The following is a 21105-nucleotide window of genomic DNA, read 5'->3' as shown; positions in this document are numbered from 1 at the left end:
AACTCAGCTGGACAGACCACTGCTGCATCCTCTTCTCCTACCAGAAACCAGTCACTCATCACCACCGCACACTACCCCCCCAACGCAACTGGAGCAAAATATCAACGGATCAACTGATTTCCACCCTCACCCGGGCCCCACCCTTTGGGACCCTGGACCCCAACACAGCCGCCACCAACCTGCATCGCTGGATAGAAGACTGCGCCAACACCCTCGCACCGCTCAAAAAAAAAAAAAACACCCTCCACAGAATCAAGGCCAGCTGGTTCACCCCAGACCTACAGGAATCCAAACGGCTAGGTCGCAGAATGGAAAAAACCTGGTACCTTGAACCTACCAAATCCACCCACATTGCTTTCAAGGATGCCATACGCAAACATCACCAACTGCTCCGCACCACCAAGAGGACCCACTTCAAAAACCACATTGACACCCGCACTCACAACAGTAAAGAGCTCTTTGGCATTATCAAAGAGCTCTCCACTCCCAGGACCTGCTCCAACGGAACCCCGCCATCACAGGAGTTCTGCAACTCCCTCGCAACCCACTTCCATCGAAGGATAGAAGAAATCCACAACAGCTTCAACCCCCAGACCCACCAGCTGACTACAAACACCTACGAACCCAATGCCCCAAGCAACACCAACCTCCTCCACACCTGGACCCCCGTCAACATAGAAGACACCGCCAACACCATGGCCTCTATCCACTCCGGATCACCATCGGACACCTGCCCACACAATATCTTCAATAAAGCAAACATCATCATCGCTCCCCACCTCTGCAACACCATCAACAGCTCCTTCGAGTCAGCCACCTTCCTAGAAAGATGGAAGCACGCAGAAGTCATTGCCCTGCTGAAGAAGCCAAAGAAAGACCCAGACGAACCCAAGAACTACCGGCTGATCTCCCTCCTCCCCTTACCAGCCAAGGTCATCGAAAAAATCATGAACAGCCAATTATCCCGGTTCCTGGAAGACAGCAAGACACTCAACACCTCCAAATCCGGATTCCGCAAAAACCACAGCACCGAGACCGCATTAATTGCTGCCACAGACGACATCAGGACCATGCTCGACAAAGAAGAAACAGCAGCACTCATCCTCCTGGACCTCTCCACAGCCTTCGACATGGTATGTCATCACACTCTCCGCACACGCCTCCACAGCGCTGGAATCCATGACAAGGATCATCGCTCAGCCCCACGCTCTTCAATGTTTACATGGCCCTACTCGCCAACATTGCACAAACCCACCACATCAACATAGTTTCCTACGCAGATGACACTCAGCTCATCCTCTCCCTCACAAAAGACCATACAACCGCAAAGAACAACCTCCACAACGGACTTCATGCCATCGCCAGCTGGATGGAATCAAGCCGCCTCAAGTTAAACACAGACAAGACAGAAATCCTCATCTTTGGCTCCAACCCCTCAGCTGAGTTGAATTTCCTACAAGTCAGGGTAAAGTGGACAACATTGTCTACCTTCCCAGGCCTACAATCACAGCACTCCAGTCCAGCCTCTAACCTGCAGGTTCAGACCAGATAGCTTCTTAGTGGCAGCACGCCCAACCTATATTTTATATACATTGTGCGCTTCAGTTCAGGATACAACAAATCCAAATATTCTGGATGGCCAGGATCATAGACATTGTTAAAGTAGTAACTTACCATAGACTCGGGCCTTAGTTCCTGACAGACCCTTATCTTATTGACTTCTTGGTACCGATCTTTTTTCTGACCCACAGTGTCCCGTCCAACCCTACCGGAATTAGCCCACAGAGCCTCTAGATTATGTTTTTCTAAAGTCTTTTGGACATGAGCCCCCCATTATTGCCCCTCACATTCACCACTTGTGGTGACCTCTTCAAGGGTTTCCAAACACACTACTGCCTTGGGATTGTGCACTAACCTTACCCAGTATAACACTGACCTTAGCGCTGCCAGTTCTCATATTGACGTCAGAACGAGCTCTGCGAAAAGGTCCTTCAGGGGGGTTCCTGGTCCTAATCCCAGTAAAGATCTCAATAAGTTATTCTCGGCTATTTGCAGCACACTAGTGTTTGCATATCCCCAGAGCTCTGCCCCGTAAAGTGTGCTGCCGCCACTGCCTTTTGAGCATATATTTTCAGGATGGTACTAATACCTCTGGCTCCAGCCTTGCACTTGTACTTCAATATTGCTCCCGCTGCTTGCCTTAACCCTAAAGCTGCCTTCTGCACATGATTGCCCCAATTTAGACTATTCGAGAACCGCACACCCAGGTAATCAAAATGCTTAATTACTTTGATTGGTACATTATTAATCGCTAATTTCTGCCTAAGGTTTGGAGATGGTCTTGTTACAATTGTAATCAGTGATTTTTCCTCACAGTATTTTCCAAATGACCATGTAACCTGTGGGTTGCGCTTTCTGTGCGTGCCATAAGCACCTCATTGTTGGAAAATGGGCTATTGGTAAGGGCAGGTAGGAACCTACACTTAGCAATAGGCCACTAGCCTCCACTTAGGTCCAGTTAGGTCTCAGTAAAGTAAACCCAGCTCAACCCTTGGTAGCTTGGCAACGAGCGACAAGGCTTAACTTAGGAGACAAAGGGCCAGATGTATCAAGCGATTTTGCAAACGGTGCAAATCGCAAAATTCGGCCGTTTGCCAATGCAAAAATGCCTTTCAGAATGTATGAAAGGCAGTCGCAGTGCCATTTTAAGGAATCGCTAAAATAGCGATTCCTTAAAATTGCGACCCCATTTAGAGAGTCGCAAATTGCGATTCTCTATATAGGAAATCGCAAATAAGGAATCCTTATTTGCGATTTCTTAAGCACATGTATCAAGCATTTCCTAAATGCGAATCGGGCATTTAGGAAATGCAATTACCACCAACAGAAGTTTGGTGGTAACCATGTGCAAATTTTAAAAATGCATTTGAAATGCATTTTTAAAATTGACATGTAGCGCACACATGCCCCTAAGGCATGTGTGTTTCACATGTCCGTAAAAATATTTTTGGGGTGCAGCAGAGGGGGCCTTAGGCCCCCAGCACCCTGGGATTTGCATTTCCTAAATTGCGAATTCCTAACTGGAATTCGCAATTTAGGAAACGCAAAACCATTTGCAGCAGGCCCATAGGTGCAAATGGAGTTGGATTCTCTATTTGCGATTCGGTAATAGCATTTGCGAATTTTAAGAAATCGCTATTACCGAATCGCAAAAATCATGCATACCATTTTGCATTTCTTAAATAGCGATTTCTTAAAATTCGCTATTTAAGAAATGCAATTTGGTTTTTTGATATATCTGGCCCAAAAGTGTAAAGCATTCAAATATCACAAAACAGTAATTAAATAAAACACAGGAAACAGTTGAAAAATCCAAAACCAATTTATGAAAATAGGTTATATTTTTATCTTTAAAATGACCCCAAAACGAATAAAATCGGATAAGGGGAACCGGAGATATGAATTTTTAAAGAATTATTGTTTTTTTAGCGCCTAGAAACAAAAAGCACCAATCGGGTCATCTGGTTGCACCTCGACCGGGCAAAGTGAAAGTTTAAGGCCGACCGCGATGGAGCCCTGCTCGGCTACAGCTCATGGGAGGCCTCGGTCAAAAGTTTACCTTCGGACTTAGGGCCAGATGTATCAAAATATTTTGCACTCTCAAACAGCGAAATCGGCTGTTTGCGAGTACAAAATAGTGGTCTGCAATGCATCAAAGGCATTCGCAGACCACAAAATAGAAATCGTAAAAATTGCGATTTTTTGCGTTGCAACCTGGATTTTGCGAATCGCAATTTGCGATTCGCAAAATCCAGGTCGCAAGGCAATTCTGCAAATTGCAATTTTTCGCAGAATGGTATTTTGCACATGCAAAATACCATTGTCTGCAACCAGGTGGTAACCTGGTGCAAAATTAAAAAATGCAGTAAAACTGCATTTTTAAATTTAATATGTAAAGCACAAATGCCCTTTTGGCATGTGTGTACTTTACATGGTAAAAAATAAAAAATTGGGGTGCAGTAGAGGGGGCCTTAGGCCCCCAGCACCCTGGCCTTTTGCATTTCCCAAATTGCGATTTCTGGTTCAGAAATCGCAATTTAGGAAATGCTAAAAATTCGCAGCTATGGGCCAACAGGCCCATAGCTGCGAATGCGGCCAGTATCGCAATTTGCGATTCGGTAATTGCATTTGCGATTTTTAAGAAATCGCAATTACCGATTCGCAAATGTGATACATGGCCCTTTGCGATTACCGAATCGCAATGGGCCAGAATCATACATCTGACCCTTAGTCTCTTTTCTGAAGATTTTCTTCAACGGGACGAACCTGCCAGTCCAATCCGACCTCCTGGAACTCTTCTCTGGATACGCATCGCGGGAGCCCTAATGGAGATTTTTACCTTTGGACTTAGTCGTTTTTTCGAGGTGAAAATCCTTCGACCGGGGCAAACCTGGATCTTGATCCGACGTCCCTGGAGCCCTCCTCGGATACGCTGGCTGGGAGGTCCCGGTCAACTTTTTACCTTCGGACTTAGGCCCTCATTCTGACCCTGGCGGTAGAGAACCGCCAGGGCCAACGGGGGCGGGAGCACCGCCGACAGGCCGGCGGTGCTCCCTTGGGCATTCTGACCGCAGCGCTTTGGCCGCGGTCAGAACGGGAAAACCGGCGTTCTCCCGCCGGTTTTCCACTGCCCGTAAGAATCCTCCAAGGCGGCGCAGCTCGCTGCGCCGCCGAGGGGATTCTGACAATCCCTACCGCCATCCTGTTCCTGGCGGCTCGCCCGCCAGGAACAGGATGGCGGTAGGGATTGTCGTGGGGCCCCCGTAAGAGGGCCCCGCTAGTATTTCACTGTCTGCATAGCAGACAGTGAAATACGCGACGGGTGCAGTAGCACCCGTCGCACCTTCCCACTCCGCCGGCTCGATTACGAGCCGGCATCCTCATGGGAAGGGAGTTTTTCCCTGGGCTGGCGGGCGGTCTTTTGGAGACCGCCCGCCAGCCCAGGGAAAAACTCATAATACCCTCCGCGGTCTTCTGACCGCGGAGCGGTATAATGGAGGGCGGAATCCTGGCGGGCGGCCTCCGCCACCCGCCAGGGTCATAATGAGGCCCTTAGTCTCTTTTTTGGAGATTTTCTTCACCGGGACGAACCTGCAAATCAGGCCGGGTCGCGGTTGAGGCAAGCCGGCTAGAGTTGCCGCGGCGGGTCGGTCCCTCTATGGAGCTTTTTTTCAAAAGTACTACAAACTTCTGGGGCTTCTCCCAGATGTTCTTTTAAGATTCTTTTGGGGTCCACAGCTCACCCCAAGGGTCCAGAAGCTCTGATATGATCCTTTGGAGGTGCGGACTACAACTCCCAGAATGCACCTGGCACAAGCTCCTTTTTGGCCACTGGGCAGTGGTCAGCTGGTTGATTTCTTCAGGAGTTGGTGCAGGAGACTCTGGTTAGAAATTTTTCACCTGTAGCAAATAGGGAGTCCCTCCTTGAACCACTTGAAACCAGGCAAAGTCCTTCTTGTGGTAAAGCCCAAGTGTGCAGCTAGTGCAGTCCTTCAGAGTACAGGTTCCAGGTGCAGGCCAGGGGTCCAGCAGGGCAATCTTTCTTCTCCTTTGGTTCTTCCTTGTTGGATATGTTAGGGAACCGAGGTGTGGGTGCAGGTCGGCCAGTTTTATCCTTGCTCCTGGGTGAAAAACAGGGGGTCCTGATTCTCCAATCAGGTGCAGGGTCCTTCCCCCTGTGATGACCACTTCCTGGGAAGTGTGGCAAAAATCAATCCCAGGAGGCAACATTCTTCAAAAATCCATTATGGCTGAATCTGATTTTTGGAGGTTACATCTGGCTGAGCCCACCCACTGGTGTGTCTAAAAATCATAAACACACCCCTCTCCTGCCCTCTCCTAATCTAATCAAGGGGGCACCTAGTTGTCTGGGGTTGCAGCATGTGGGGGTGTTGCTGAGTTGCTCCAAATGTCCTTCTCTGCCTTTGAAGACCAGTTTGGCAGCCCTCCCCCTTCCTGCCTCACCATTTGCTGAAGGGAAATTCCCTCCCACAGGCACATCTCTTTGTGTGAAGCCAGGCCACTTCACACCTCATCAAGGCAGCCTGGCCAGGCTGGCCAATCAGAGCACAGCAGCAAAAACAATGCAGGGCTGAAATTGACAACTTTTCAGGTAAAGTTTAAAACTCTTTAACTGAACAAGTTATATTAAATCCCACAACTGGAAGTTGTGGGATTTATTATAACAATTAATTTGATACCAAACTCTTGGTATCCATTACTTAAGGGGACTTTTAAAATTAAAATAAAGTCTCCCCATTCTACCCTATGGAGGCCATTCACTACAATGAGGGCAAAATGAATTTGGCTGTTTTTACCTCACTAGGGCTTATAAAACTACTTTTATAAAGTCCCTGCTTATAGTTACATGGCACCCAGCCCTAGGGGCACATAGGGCACACCTTAGGGGTGACTTATATGTACAAATAAGGTAGTTTAAGACTTTGGAACTACTTTAAATTCCAAAGTCGAATTTGCATATAACTTTACTTTAAAAGCAGCCAGCAAGGCAGGCCTGCCTTTAAAATCACACTAGGCACCTCAGCAGTGCACCTATGGGTGCACTACCTATGCTGTGGTCCCTAAACCTACATGCCCTACCATATACTAGGGACTTATAGGTAGGTTAACTTAGCCAATTATAATTAGCCTAATTTGCATATTGCTTTTACACAGAGCACAGGCCCTGGGACTGGTTAGCAGTACCCAGGGCACCATCAGAGTCAGGAAAACACCAGCAAAAAGTGGAAAATGGGGGCAAAAGGTTAGGGGGCCTCTGCAATCAGCCCTGTTTTCTCACACTCATCATCTGCAAATAGTTATATTGGGATCCTCCTACCAGCTACAACAGGGACATCTAACTGTTCTTCTAGGAGGTAGTGGGCCACATCATTCAGGAAAAGATGTGGCCCAAGAGAAGCCTCACTCTGACTGTGCTGTCTGAGTGCAATGCTGCTATAGCTTTAGCTAGAGAAGCATCCGCCCCTAGATCCAGCAGTGACCTCCGGAGTTTCCCCCTATCTACTGAATCAAAGGCAGCTTTTAGGTCTATAAAGACCAAATACAGTGAAGACCTCCTGATTACTGTGAATTTATATATTCGATCACATAGAGGCAGATAACCTGATCAATTGTTCCCACTCTAGACCGAAAGCCAGCTTGCACTTCTGTCATAACGTCCTGGGCATCAACCCACCCCTGCAGCCGGTTAAGCAATACTTTCCCTAAGACCTTCACAGCTCCATCAAGAAAGGAGATCGGCCGATAATTAGCAGGATGGCCTCAATCTCCCTTCAATAATAGCAGAGCGCCAGGACTGAGGTGCTACATTCCCCCCAAGGGCTGCTTTGAACACCTTAGTGAGGAGTCTAGCCCAATAACAGAGTGCCTTACAGTAGAGGTCAATGGGAACCAAATCAGGGCCAGGAGCCTTATAATTTTTCATAGCTCCCAGTGCTCTGATTACTTCCGGAATTAGTATTTCTATTGGGTTAAGGCAGGTGGGCAGGGCTTCTTGAGTCACATTGAAATCTGAGGGTCCAGCCGGACCAGTACTGTAAAGGGTACTAAAGTGATGGACCCAGACAACTGGACCTATAAAAGTTTCTACAGCATTCACCGTTCCCTTCCCTATTCTGGCTACCAAGTCCCAGAATTTCTTGGAGTTGTTCTCAACTGCGGCCTCCCTTAGTTCTGCCCGTAGTGTATTTTGGTACAGCAATTTCTTAGTAGCCAACAGGCACTTATAGCTTCTTCTACACTCTCTGAATTCCTCTTTATTGGTACGGCAATCATGGTGCTGTATTAAGGCAAGGGAGACAGCTCTCTTTGCCCTCACACTTTCCTCATCGAACCAACCTTTCTCCACAGTCCGCCCCCTTCTATTATTGTCACCTAGCCTGGCTGCAGGGTCCACAGGGCCCTCAACTCCACGTACCATAGTATCATATGTGGTTAAGATCGACGGGCTATCACTAGTCGGAGCGTCTAAAATAGATTGTCCACAGTTAGCCACTATATGTTCAAGGAGCAGGAGTTGTCGCAGGTACTTATCATCCCACCTTCTTCTCCTTCTACAATTTGATAGAGCCCTCATAGTACCCCAGGACCCTTCCTATCTCATTATCTGTCCCGAAGGCACTAATGCTGAAGATAAGTGGGTTATGGTCACTTTTCGCTCTGCTGATCACGGCCATATCAAGGATGGTCTTCCATGCTTCAACATTAATAATGACATAGTCAATGACCAAAGAGCATCTTCCATTGTCGTAGGGTGCTTTGGCAGCATCATCCAACAATGTTGCCCATTAGCAAAGCGAAGGTGGTTATTTAACAACAGATCAGTAAACTCTTCTGCTTTTTTGTAGACTTGAAGCTGCATTACCTGACACAGGAATCCCTAAACTGCGATCTTCCATCGCGATTCCACTATTATTGATGGCATCGCAGGCTGGGGTGTTGAAATCTCCACAAATCAGCAACAAATTTCTGCCTCCTTTATTACCCCTTGCTAATTTGTCATCTATCACAAACTGTCTAGCATTTCCAATATATGTGGAACAATCTTTCCAGAGCTTCTTGACCTCCGATGACCATCCTGGCGGGATGTATACATTCTAGATGTCTATCTCCCCCCCCCCCAAACCTGAGTTTCATATGCTGGATGTTAGCAAAAAGCAACATAGGTAGCGAGTCTTTCTGCTCTGCTTTGTAATTTAGCTTGCCCGAAACCCATATCGAAAGGCCACCAGATGGCCTCCCCTTCCTAGAATGGGCGGCCATGTATCAACCCCCAGAAACCCATTTGCACAGATTGCACCTAAAGCCCAGGTTTCTTGAAAGCAACAAATGTGATATGAACTAACAAATTCTAGCTAATCCTTATCTTCCATTTTGCTATCGAGGCCCGCTATACTCCATGACAATGCTTGCACACAACCCCCTTTTGAGTTATTGTGTGAGCTGGGTGTACTGGGTGTACGAACAATATGTGTAGAGGGGGTAACAAAATAACGAGGGAGTTCCTTCTCTACTCAGTCAAGTCTCTCTCTAGGAGGGGCTCCTCAGTCGCTGGCAAGTACAGCTGCTACCCATGACCAGTCCTCACAATTATTCGCAATCTATTACCATCAGCTAGGGCCCCCCTCATTTTACCCTGTAGTGCAGATCCGTGCCCAGCTGAGCTGCCACTACTCAGGGATCCCTTATTATTCCTCCCAATCATTTTCCCTATCACACAACCCATTCCCCCAACGCAACCAACCTAGAATAAATATACAATTAGGTCTTCAAACTGTGAAGAGTTAAAAAAACGTACTGCCCATGGTCTAATAAGAAGTGAGATGGTATGCCACCACAATGTTGTGCAGCTCCATCCTTCTTTTAAGGTTTTGTGAAACCTCTCCATTACCTTGTTGGTCTTAGAGTGGTAGAGGGCACAATTCTTGTCCAATCACAAAACCACAACCTTCCAGAAATGCCTCCATTTCTGGAGAACAACATTGGGTTCCAATATCCAATAATAGCACTTTGAAAAACCCTTCACTATCAACAATGGCATCCAAGAACTTGATTACACTCTTCATACTATTGCCTTCCACCCTTTGGACCACAGAAAACCTTGCGAAAAGATCTCCCAAGACAAAAATATGATACAACCAGCTCTCTTCTCAGTAGCTGCACAATATCTAATGCCACCATCTCCTGCCAAGGTTGGTCCAACTTTTGCCTTACACACATGGTACATGCGTCCTCAAAACCTGGTCATTATTAACACACCCTAAACCTTCTTTTACAGCCCTTTCCACTACAAGGCAGAATTTCGGACACCAACAATCTGCCCAAATTCCCTGGCCACCCCCAAATATCCCATATCCCAGCTCTAACACAAGAAGCTGAGAACTACTAGTCTTGAGCCATGGAACATCAGGTCATCCCTCTCTGAGAGCTCATCTTTGACCAAACCATAGAACTTGCAGTCACACACTAAAAGTTTCCTTTGGGAACCTCCATCCTTTAACCACATTAGCATACCAGTCAAAATGAGATCCCCTTGGACCTCATCCTTCCACTCATACTCCTGCACTGCCCAATCAGTCACCTCATCCACAACAACCCATGGATCATTTTCCAACTTGCCCTGAACCTTTGAGGTGTCCACAGCCATTAAACATGAAAGGTTGTCTGCTGCACAATTGAGAACTCCGGGTAAGTATGAAATACTAAACAAAAAGCACTGGAGTGCCATTACCCATTTCTTAATTCATGGAGACCCCGTCCAACCTCTTTGAACTAAAGATCTCACAACGGTGTGTGTGTTCAGTCCTGACTTCACACCTTTCACCCCTGAAGAAAAGTTTAAACTTGTCTACGACTCACTTCACCACTGCCTCAGACTCAATTACAGAGTTATCCTGCACTTTTTGAAAAAAATAATTGTTCAAAATCTTACAGCTTGTATCGGTGACAGCCACACACTCCTCTCCTGGCAGACAAGCCTTAAGGCATGGGACATTCTCCATCTCACTTTTGATCAACATGAACTCCATGGTACAATACTCTGTCTAACAGAACTCCATGTTTCAGCCCTGAGGATCAAAACATGTTTCTCAAAAATCCATAACACAGTTCTAACTCTGTGATTGTGCTCCTCCCAAACCACACCATAAACCAGCACATCATCCTATTTAAATTCAATGACTGGGAACCCACCTAACATCAAGGAAATGGCCCTCTGAAATGCTGAGGCTACTGTTACCATGCCAAATGGTATTCATATTCATATCACAATGAATGCCGTTAGTGTCTATAAATCATGCAACCATATTTGATTATACATTGATGCCAGATAAAGAGTTGTAAAAATCTTAGCACCTGCTAGCATGGTGTGCATCTCCGTGAGGTTGAGAACGGGGAGATAATACTCAACTACTACTTTGTTGAGGGCAATGATGTAAACGCATAAACACAACTACCCAAAGCCCACTGGCCTTCCAGGCCACGATTACATGGACCAGTCAATCTGTGGTTTCCAGTAGTGTTATAATTCCAGCACTACAAAGTTTTCACAACTCCATCTTTTCTGCCTCAAGAACTGCCACAGGTAACCTTTTAACTTTTCTATATACAGGCTGGGCACCACACCATAGTATTATTCAATGGACAACCCAACATTTACTTAACACCATCGGAAACATCCATTCACATGTCCTGATATCCATTGCCTTTAACACCTCCTGCAAACAGCTCCTCAAAAGACTTCATTAAAATAATTATTATATTGGAACACAAGTTGAACATCATTTTGTTCCCCTTGTCTCCAGTTGTCATCTACTTCTCAGGATTCTCGTCACTCCTAGCACCCACTTGAAGGATAACGTCTTTGCATGCCTCATTCACCTCCAAGGCTTTGCTGGTCACCAGCTCAGGTCACCTCATGTAATGACCTATTCTCCCGCTTTTATTGCCTGAAACTGGTAAAACGAGACACAGACACTATACTGTTTCTGAAATGCCCCATCAGAAGACACAAGAAGCACTGGACCTTTAGTCTCCCTTCCCTATCTTCTGTTTTGTTACTCTTCTCATTTCTAACCATTGACACCACACAAAAAATTGTCTTTTTGCCCCCCTCTCACTCACTTCATTTATGCATTTTGCTTTAAGTACCACCCTTTCTACCACAATGACAACCTTACTCATTGGTGGGTCATCTTTGAGCCACAACACTTCACACAGATGTTGAGAGCTTCAGTTTATCATGTCTAAGTCTCATTGGCTTTCAAATAAGCTACACACTGTGGACAGATTTCACACAGCATTCACTTGCTTTTTCACAGAATCATAGTCCTCCAGCTTTTGTCTGCCAAAGTAGTATCTTTCCAGAACTGTGGACACCCATTTCAGAAAGTGTACAAATTATTTCATCACACATAACCCGTACTCACTGAGCCCTCTCATCATCTTTCTATCTGTCTATGGGAGATTGTCAAGAACCTTGTTCCGCCGCTAAGTTGTGCATTAGCAAAGACACCTTCTTGTTAATTCCCATGTTGGGACCACATACTTTAGTGTAGTTATCCAATACCTTAGTATTGGAAGATCCCCAAAACTTTTAAAAAAGAAAGGCCTTGGTAAGATCAAGCCAGGATTTCACTTTAGGTTGTAGAATGTGCTCAGCAAGATGAGAAAAAGCAGTCTCACAGACTCTGACAACAACTACCTGCACAGGTCTATAATTCCTCCTAACGCAAGCCCACAAACCCACCATGAAACATTAGGAAATGTTTCCTCCTGCCTTCCTGTAAACAAAAAAGTGCCATGCTACAGTCACATGCCTTCAACTCATGCCCTTACTCTGGTTTAAAGTGACAAAGGTGTGCCCATCACCAACAGGCTGACTTTCCCCATAACCATATTCCTCAGTTATTGACAAGATTCCCAACAAATCTATTGTTCTTGCTTGAACCCCTGCCTGTTCTCTGCTGTTGTGCCTACACCGACAGGAGTGTGTCAATAAATGTGTTCTCAGCTAGCTCCAGGGAAAAGTAGAGGTGTGTGCAGACCAAATTTAGAAGTGCCTTAGTCACAGACAGGCAGCTGCACTTACTTGATCATGGTTCCATGAGTGAAGTCTCTCTCCTCACCACCCCTGGACACTCACTAATCCATTTAAAATAATCTGCATCAATGCTGGTCTCCACCACCAAACCCTCCTTTGTGATGCTAATAAGCCACTTGAAAAGCACACTGTGCGTCTTCCTGGGTTACCATGCAAACAGTGATTCTTAGACGCACAGCTATGGCATACAGTTTTCCTGCATGGGGGAGGCAGATGACACCTTATGTTCCACTGGCTGCTTCATAGCCCATCATAAGGGCATTCATCTACCATTTCAAGACCCATGAGGAGTTATTCCTGCCTCACCGCCTTCGATGCCAGACCGCTCGTTAGGGCCCAGATATACTAACATTTTGCATCCTGAGCTGTGGGCTTATCTCCTGGGATCACATCCTCACAATATTCTAGGACTGCAGAGACATGACTGAGGCTCACAGAGTGGCCCACACCATCTTACCAAAAGTCTGTTTATCATATTCTTCGGAGGTACATAAAGCTTGGAGGGGGACATGTGGTAGCAATTTCTTTTCCTCTCACTTCCTCCAGGGTTTGTGTTGATACAAGTTAACAACTTCAGAGGAATGCTGGGTTGAGCTGACCTTCCAGAATCATTTGATCACTGTTCAAGTAAAAGTTAGCGGGGAGTGTGTGGGGAGGACCATTGGAAGACAGCTCCTAATTGGGACCTTTACAAAAACAGGCCCACTGACCATTTGTACCTATATTCAAACTGTCACTAAGGTGGAAGTGAGCCCTAAGGCATTGAGTTTATACTACTGGAACTAGAGGTACAATGAAGGCAAACAGGCTTTTACAGTATCAAGAAATAATGAGTACATCAAAAGTAAACATTTTATGGTTTTAGAACAATCCTCAATGTTATAAGGCAACCCAACAGTTTCAAGACAACTAGTAATATCCACATTTAAATGAGAAGTTTATTTTTGAAATGTTGGCCCTTTTTGCACATGACTGAATAAAGTTGTTCCATAATGAGCTGTGCAGTTATTTTTTATTTCTTTTGAGTAAAAGGCAACATTGGTTTGTAAGCCACTTAATATATCAATTGTACTTTATTGCAGCAAAACTGGGAACTTGTCCCGAACATACTTCCTTGTGCCCCCCTACTGAGGAGATCCCACCGCCAAAATGCACCGCCGACAGCGACTGCCCCGGCAAGATGAAGTGCTGCGTTGTGCGCTGTAGCCAGGAGTGTGTAGGGCCTAAAACTCCAGGTACTCTACGCATGCAAGGCATGCCTCAGGATTACTGTCTGCACAAGTGCTGTGCAGCCAATTAGAGGAGTTGCAGTGCTGGTTTAGAATGTTTGGTGCTGCACAAGCCCCCTTCCCACTGGCCATTCCCCACTACTTGTTTACCCCATAACTTTAGCACATAGATAAACGCTGAAAATATAAAGTGCTGTTGGAATCGCAAGTATGGAGGTGGTCAGTAAAGGAGGCTGCTTTTACTTGACTTGCTTCCCTGCTTCTGGCTAGACCTTATTTTGTGCAATAAAACTCTGAGTTCTGTCACATGCGCCACAATGGTCTCACCTGGGCCCATAACCCTCCTGTGCCTCAGGTCCAGTAATCTTGCACCGCATGCTGAGTATTATCGACTAATACCAGCTTCCCCCTCCCACACAGTGATGTCAGAGTGCTGTACAAACTGGTTTCCATTCATTCATTCAACACCCTGACATTAGAGTTCAAAGGACTTCACATGTATATATTCATCCAAACGTACAGATGTTGACTTCAAATGTAAGTACATAGGGCCTGTCACTACTTTTGGAACACTGCTGTCCATCAATGAATATATCTGCTACATGCTACATCAATCATAGTTCCAGTGGAAGAAAATTTTACGTTTTGATAATAACTTTGGCGCCATTAGATTGACCTTCAGAAAATGTTTAAAGTTCATCTACCTCAGCTCCTTACTAGAAAGTTTTGGGGTGATCTATCAAGAGGGGGGTGAGAAAAAGGGAAGATCCCCAAAATGTTTTCCATGCAATTTCCAAGGGAAAGTTTAGATTAAGGTAGAGAAAAAACTGCTTAACAGAATTATAGCAAATTTGGCAGAAAACTACATATTTACCCCGAAAGCGTGTTTTTTTGTGATTTGGTGTAAAATTGTTAGATGTTTTTGAGAAAGTAGGTTTAAAATAATAGAGCTATATAGACAGTTGACCCTATAGGAAACCTGCAGAAAACATGAACGACCGCAATTTAAATACATAGAGGAATCAGATTGGTCATGAGAGGGGTCCTAAAACGGGTTTTCCCCTTGTTAATTCACATAGGGTTTTTGAACAGGTCTACAGCCCGAACCGCCGGATGGAATTACACCAAATTTAGCAAAAAGGTCGCTCTTGGAACAGAAAGCACCATTTTTGTTATTTGGTAGTTTTGAGATATTAAACAAAATTTAAATTTGTATATGTAAGGATGTGAAGGCTCTGCAAACCCTCCCAATCTTGTGCAGAGATCTGATTGGCTACCAACACTTCAACAAGGAAGTGTTGGCTGCCATCTTGGAACTTGACTTCAGCAAGGAGCCTCCCTCTTGGGCTTATTTATGCGCCGGGAATCACCACCTCCATGGGCTTAAGTTAAATAGTATGTAGGGGCTGCATGGTCCCTGCACCCTGGGGACCACCACCTCCCCACAGGCAAAATATTTTAAGTCCACCTGGGAACGTGGGACATTCAGGCTCTCCAGCAGTCCCCAAAGGTGGTGACTGGGTCCCCTTAGGGGCACCCAGGTGACAAGGCTAGGCCCCGGGTGATGGGATCCAGATCAGCAGAGGGAGGGGGACCCCCTCCCCAAATAACATTAAATATATACAGGACCAGCTTTAGTGCTGGTGGTGCCCTGTGCGACAATGTTTGTTGGCAGCCCCCAATGACCACTACGGCCATGGATTCCTTCACTACCACCCTTTTACAGCGCCCGTCAAGTCTCCATAACTACTCTCTCTCAGATGCATTTAATTTTATTATAGCACCACTCATACCAGTGTAGGGTGTCAGAGCGCTTTACATCACACACACATCACACTGAGACAATCAATCATAGGTGTGTAAATCAGTGTATGGGAAGGACCATGGGGAATGTTAATAGGACAGAGGACAGAGGGCTACAGAGGACAGAGGGCTACAAGGTGTAGGACTCACATCATTCATACTAGTAGGCAGTATACTGTAAGAGTGCTTAGTTTGGAGAAGCTCAAATTCAATATTTAAAATGTATCTCCATGGTTGGGGGGTCTCTTTATTAATAATAATCTACTCAAATGAACCCATTTTGCGACATTAGGTTAATGAAAGACTGGGGAAAAATCATAACGCTCTAATCTATGCTTGAAGTTTGCATGCAACTCTTTGACAACAGTTAATTGCTCACTGTTCTATACTAGGATTTCAACTTCTAAACTGCAATCAACAAATGGATCTCTCTGACAAAAGCAGTAAGCAACTGACCTATTCACGGTACATGCACTTTGTGATTTGCATGGTAGATGTTCTTTGCAGCAGGCATATTAACCCTCTACCTAATGATGAGTCAAAACTTCCACTAGACAAAACTCTGATCTCTCTCCAGGAAGAACATTATTTACAGAGTTATCTAGCTTGAAATTGTTCTTGTTGCCTGAAAACTGCTAGAGGCAAAAAATGTGGCACCAGGTGCATTTGAAACCATAATAAACCTGCAAACACATCATCTGCACCTGATGTCAGCATATAGTGCTATGGCATGGTTCGCACCACCCTAGACCCGGCCCTAAATATGTATTAAGGTCAGGCCCAAAATCAGCCAGGCGAGGGCGTCATTGGGCCTCCCTCCCCAATATGAATCCCCAGAGACACCCTCTTACACCCAGAGACACCTCATAACACCTATTCTCACACCCAGAGAGACGGGCCCTGTGGCCAAACCCTGCCGTGCACAGCCTTCTGTGGTGTTTGGATTAACGTATAGTAATTAAAGTTACTTGACATTGAAAAAAACATAGAAATTCATTGAAAAATCCAACGGTTACAGGATGTTATAGTTAGGAAATAGAATTTAAAAAAAGATTCACATTTACTTAAACAACCAAAGGTACAGGGACTGTATAGTTTGGTTCTGAATTTACTTGCACAAAACCATAGAAATTCAGTAGTTATAGTTACAGTTATTTCAGGTAACTATAACTCACTCCCTAAGGTACCTATAACTCACACCCTCGCCATACACTGTTCATTACCACAGATATTGCAGCATTTATGACAACTTCTATAAAATCATAAAAAATACAAATGAAACATTAGCAGTCAAATTACTGAAGAAAAAACTGTGCATGGTTGGGGCTAGAGTTATAGTTACCTTAGAGTGTGTTATAGCTACTATAGTTTCCTGCCCTTTTCTTTTACTGAAGCCCCCGGGTGGGCCAGGTGCTAGAGGCATGCCAAAAATGTCTGCCCCCTCCTGGGCTTGCTGAAGCCCCTGGGACGCCACCTCCCCAGGGTGATTATTAGACTGCATGAAGGGGGGGCCACACAGCCTCCGTGCACCCTGGCCACCACCAACTCTATGACACAAAATGCTTTAGTTAATGGAGGGGTGTCCTGTGCACTCCCCTATGCCCTGCGGACCATCACCTCCCCAGAGCCAACTTTCAGTAATATGCGGGGGGCCATGTGGGCCACTCCCCTCACAGCCCCGGGGACCACCACCTCCCCAGGGCCAATGTAAAGTGATATGTGGCGGGGCTGTACCCCTCCTACAGTCCCAGGGACTGCCACCTCCCCAGGGCTAATGTTTAATTAAATGTGGGGGAACACTGGCCACCTCCCTGGGGCACAATAGTATTGACATGTGGGGGGGTGCCCTGTCCCCCTGCGGCCCTTGGTCCCCTAGCTGTCTGGGGAACAATAGTGATGACATGTGGAGCCGTCTGCCCCCACCCCGCAGCCCAGGGGCTAACATAAGACAAAGAGGGTGGGTCCATTTTTGACCTGCATCCATAGAGACCACCACTTCCCCATACATGCACAATACATGTTGCAGGGGGGGGGCGCGCAGCCCCCCTTGAGGAGCCCATGATGGCCATGGGGACAGCCACCCCCCAGGATCTGTTCCTGCTATGTTCTGGGGTCCCACACCTGGGACATATCTGTTTGCTTTTGCTTGATGGGAGCTGATAGCTCCCACTAAGCAAAAGCAAACAAAGTCCTCTTTCTGACAGCGGGAGCTATCAAACAGGTCCCCCTGGCAGAAAGCATAGTTTTTATCAGTTTCCCTGCACACAAATATGCGGGAGAGACAAATGACACATCACGACCCGACTGCAGAAGAAAACGATGCACGGCCTCACTTGCGAGTAAGGAATTGATGCATCATTGACTTTTCTGACGCAAGCTCGTCCATGAGGCTTCATTTTTGACGTACACCGGGTACGTTGTGTAAAAACAACGTTTCCATTGTTTTCTATGGAGTAAGACTCATTCTTTTGAAAATTCATATCTTGAATTGTATATGTTGGATTCTTGTTGTTTTGGTCTTGTTTTATTTAGATAAATATTACCTATTTTTCTAAACTGGTGTAGTGTCCATTTTGTAGTGTGTTCACTGTATTACTGTGTGTGTTGGTACAAATACTTTACACATTGCTTCTGGGTTAAGTTTTACTGCTCAATCCAAGCTACCAAGGGGATGGGTGGGGGTTAACCAGGTGTGTTTCTCCTTTTCTCTGGCTAGACTGAGGGTCCTTGCTTGGACAGGGGGTAACCTGACTGCCAACCAAAGACCCCATTTCTAACATTGGTGATCAATGGTGAGGAATGGACTTGTATTTGTACTTGACATACAGTGATTAAGTGTACACTACTGCTTTCAGTGCAGACCATTGCGTGACCACATACTACCTGTCTTTGTGTTTTTGCTTTTTCTCTTTTTGGACTTTTTTCCTGCTTCCATAATTTTTGGTGATCTTTTTTTTAACTTCTCTTGGGAACTCTCTGTTCTTTTTGCGACTGTGAGTGTACCTTACCAACATGTCTCAAACTGGGGATGCACCAGCTGTGTCTACAAAAGCTGTTTTTGAGTTGGAGAAGCTGGAGAAGTACACAGTGGCTCAATTTAAGCAATTTTGTAAGGATCTTGCCTGCCCAATCAAGAGCTCCGCCAGGAAGGAGGAGCTGTAAATGGCATTAAAGACCTGAATGGCAGCCAAGGAGGCTGGGAGGCACACAGAGTAGGAGGATGAGGGTGAGGAGGTGCAGGGTATTCATAGTGTGGTAGTGGATGTACCTGTTCTGCCTGGGGGCACGGTCTTCAGAGCACGTAGCAGTGTGTCATCTAAGGGTCTGACTCCTGAGGAGTTGCAGGACAGACCGACAGAGAGGTTGCACCAGTTGCAATTAGAGAAGCTTAAATGGAGATGGAAGAGAGAAGGTTGACCATAGAGGAGAAAACAATGCTCTTGGGTCATGAGCTCAGTTTAAGGGAGCTGGGTCAGAGGAGCCAGTCTAGCAGAGACTGTGGCAGCAGTACCTCAGTGCAGCCTGAGAGGAGGGTACACATTCAAAAGGACTTAGTAAAGAATTACAAGAGGGAGGATGACATCTATTTGTGGTTTAAGGGGAATGAGTCAGCTCTCCACATGAACATGGTCCCTGAAGCACATTGGGGAGCGGGTCTGTGGAAGTACTTTGAGCTAGAGGGTAGGGACGGTCTGACATCCTTAGGGGATACTCAGGGACTCACCTACTCTATTATGAAGGACACCCTACTCAAGAGATATGGTTCTCACTCCTCAGCACTATAAGGACAAGTTTAGGTCCTACGAAAAGAAGGAATCCCAAACATGGTTGGATGGTTGGGTGAAGGGCAGTAACGTAACAACTTTTGAAGGGCTGTACAATCTGATTGCTTGGGAGCACTTGTACAGTTTATGTTTTCCAGAGCTGCGCCAGCACCTGATTTACAACAAGATGACTGACCCCAGGAAGCTTGTGCAGGAAGCAGACCATTGGGAGAGCAGGGTCTAGAAGAGGTATGGGGGAGACCACGCCAAGGGTGAGAAGGGTCTCTCAAAGAAGAATAAGGGTGGTTAAGGTAAACAGGGGGAGTTCTCTAAAGGACCCCACCCTAGATCCCAGGGAAAGGATTTCCAGCCCCCAGCTAAAAAGAAGCCTTGGTTTTCTAAAGGGAAACCTGCAGAGGGAAGGTTCCCGTAAATGTTATGCATGTGACCAGGTGGTTCATGTGTGGGGGGACCCCAAATTTCCCATGTGGACCGGCACCCATTGGTGCTCAGTCACAGGGTTTGGCCAGTGTAGCGCTTGGGGAGGAGTTGCTTCCAGGTGGGTGGGAGCCAGCTGAGATGACCCTCGTCTCACTAGGGGACAGTGAGAAGGTCCAGAGAACCCTTGTGCCTGAAAACACTAAGAAGTATAGGTAGTTGGTGACCATCAATGAACAGAGGGTGGAGGCTCTGAGAGACACAGAAGCCAGTGTGACTAATGTGAGAAGTCACCTGGTGTCTGAAGAGCAGATAGATCCCCATGTACTTCACCAGGTAGTTGCGGTAGACAACTCAGACTGCCTGTGCAGAGTGGCACAGGTTCCCTTTGAATGAGGGGGAGGGAGTCTCAGGTGCCTTGAGAGTAGCTGTGAGTCCAACCATGCCTGTAGATTGTCTGCTTGGCAATGGCCTGGAGGATTCCCCTTGGAAGGAGGTGTAACACAGGTCTTACTTAGAGATGTTGGGTTTGTTTGGGTGGATGTGTGTGTCCACCCGGTCAATGGCAGCCTGTTAGGATAATAAGGAGACCTTGGAGCCTTAAAGAGTGGCCCAGGTGACTGCAGGAAGGAGGAAGGGTAAGGGGTGTGGGAAACCCGCTCCAGATGTTCCCACGGTCCAGGAGGAGGCTGAACCTGAGGGGGAAGCCCTGGAGCCTACAGGGAAAGAGGTGGCTGGGCTGGGGGGGGAGGGGTCCCTAGGCTGACTCAGCGGCAGCAGAAAGAGGGATCCACCAGGAAGGCATTCTGTGAGGCACAGAAAACATGCCCTTCTCTGGAGGGTTTGCAGCAGCAGGTTGCAGACCAGCCATCTGGCAAGGAGCCTTTATCACACTTGATTTACTGGGAGGATGGCCTCCTCTGTAGTGAGCCTAAGGTTACTGAGCCTGGGTGCTGGTGGCACCCAGTACTTCAGACCCTTCCTACTGCTCATGATGTGCCACTCCACTCTTTGCCACATCATTCTACTCCATTCGATTGGACCCCACTCCAGTGTACAGTACTCCACTGTATGTTATTACACTCTGCCCCATGCCACTGTTCATCACTCCAGTCTACGCCAGTCTACTCTACGCTATTACACTGTATGCAGTTCCACTCTACGCCCCTTCAGGGTATGCTAGTCTGCTATA

The 21105-nt window shown here is 46.4% G+C and overlaps 1 protein-coding gene across 2 annotated transcripts in view; it reads left to right on the top strand.

Annotated features, from left to right (window-relative positions):
• LOC138295224 (whey acidic protein-like) overlaps positions 1-21105 on the top strand; it is a 132558-nt gene that overhangs the window by 59515 nt on the left and 51938 nt on the right. For both annotated transcript variants that reach the window (XM_069233405.1, XM_069233404.1), the window contains one exon: positions 13762-13914. In XM_069233405.1, coding sequence (XP_069089506.1) covers positions 13762-13914 — 153 coding nt within the window. The remainder of the gene's footprint in view (positions 1-13761; positions 13915-21105) is intronic.

The sequence above is a fragment of the Pleurodeles waltl genome, chromosome 5 (genome assembly GCF_031143425.1).
Source record: "Pleurodeles waltl isolate 20211129_DDA chromosome 5, aPleWal1.hap1.20221129, whole genome shotgun sequence".
NCBI classification, from domain to species: Eukaryota; Metazoa; Chordata; class Amphibia; order Caudata; family Salamandridae; genus Pleurodeles; species Pleurodeles waltl.
Note: the sequence above shows the minus strand (reverse complement) of the source record. Positions and strands in the feature narration are given on the sequence as shown.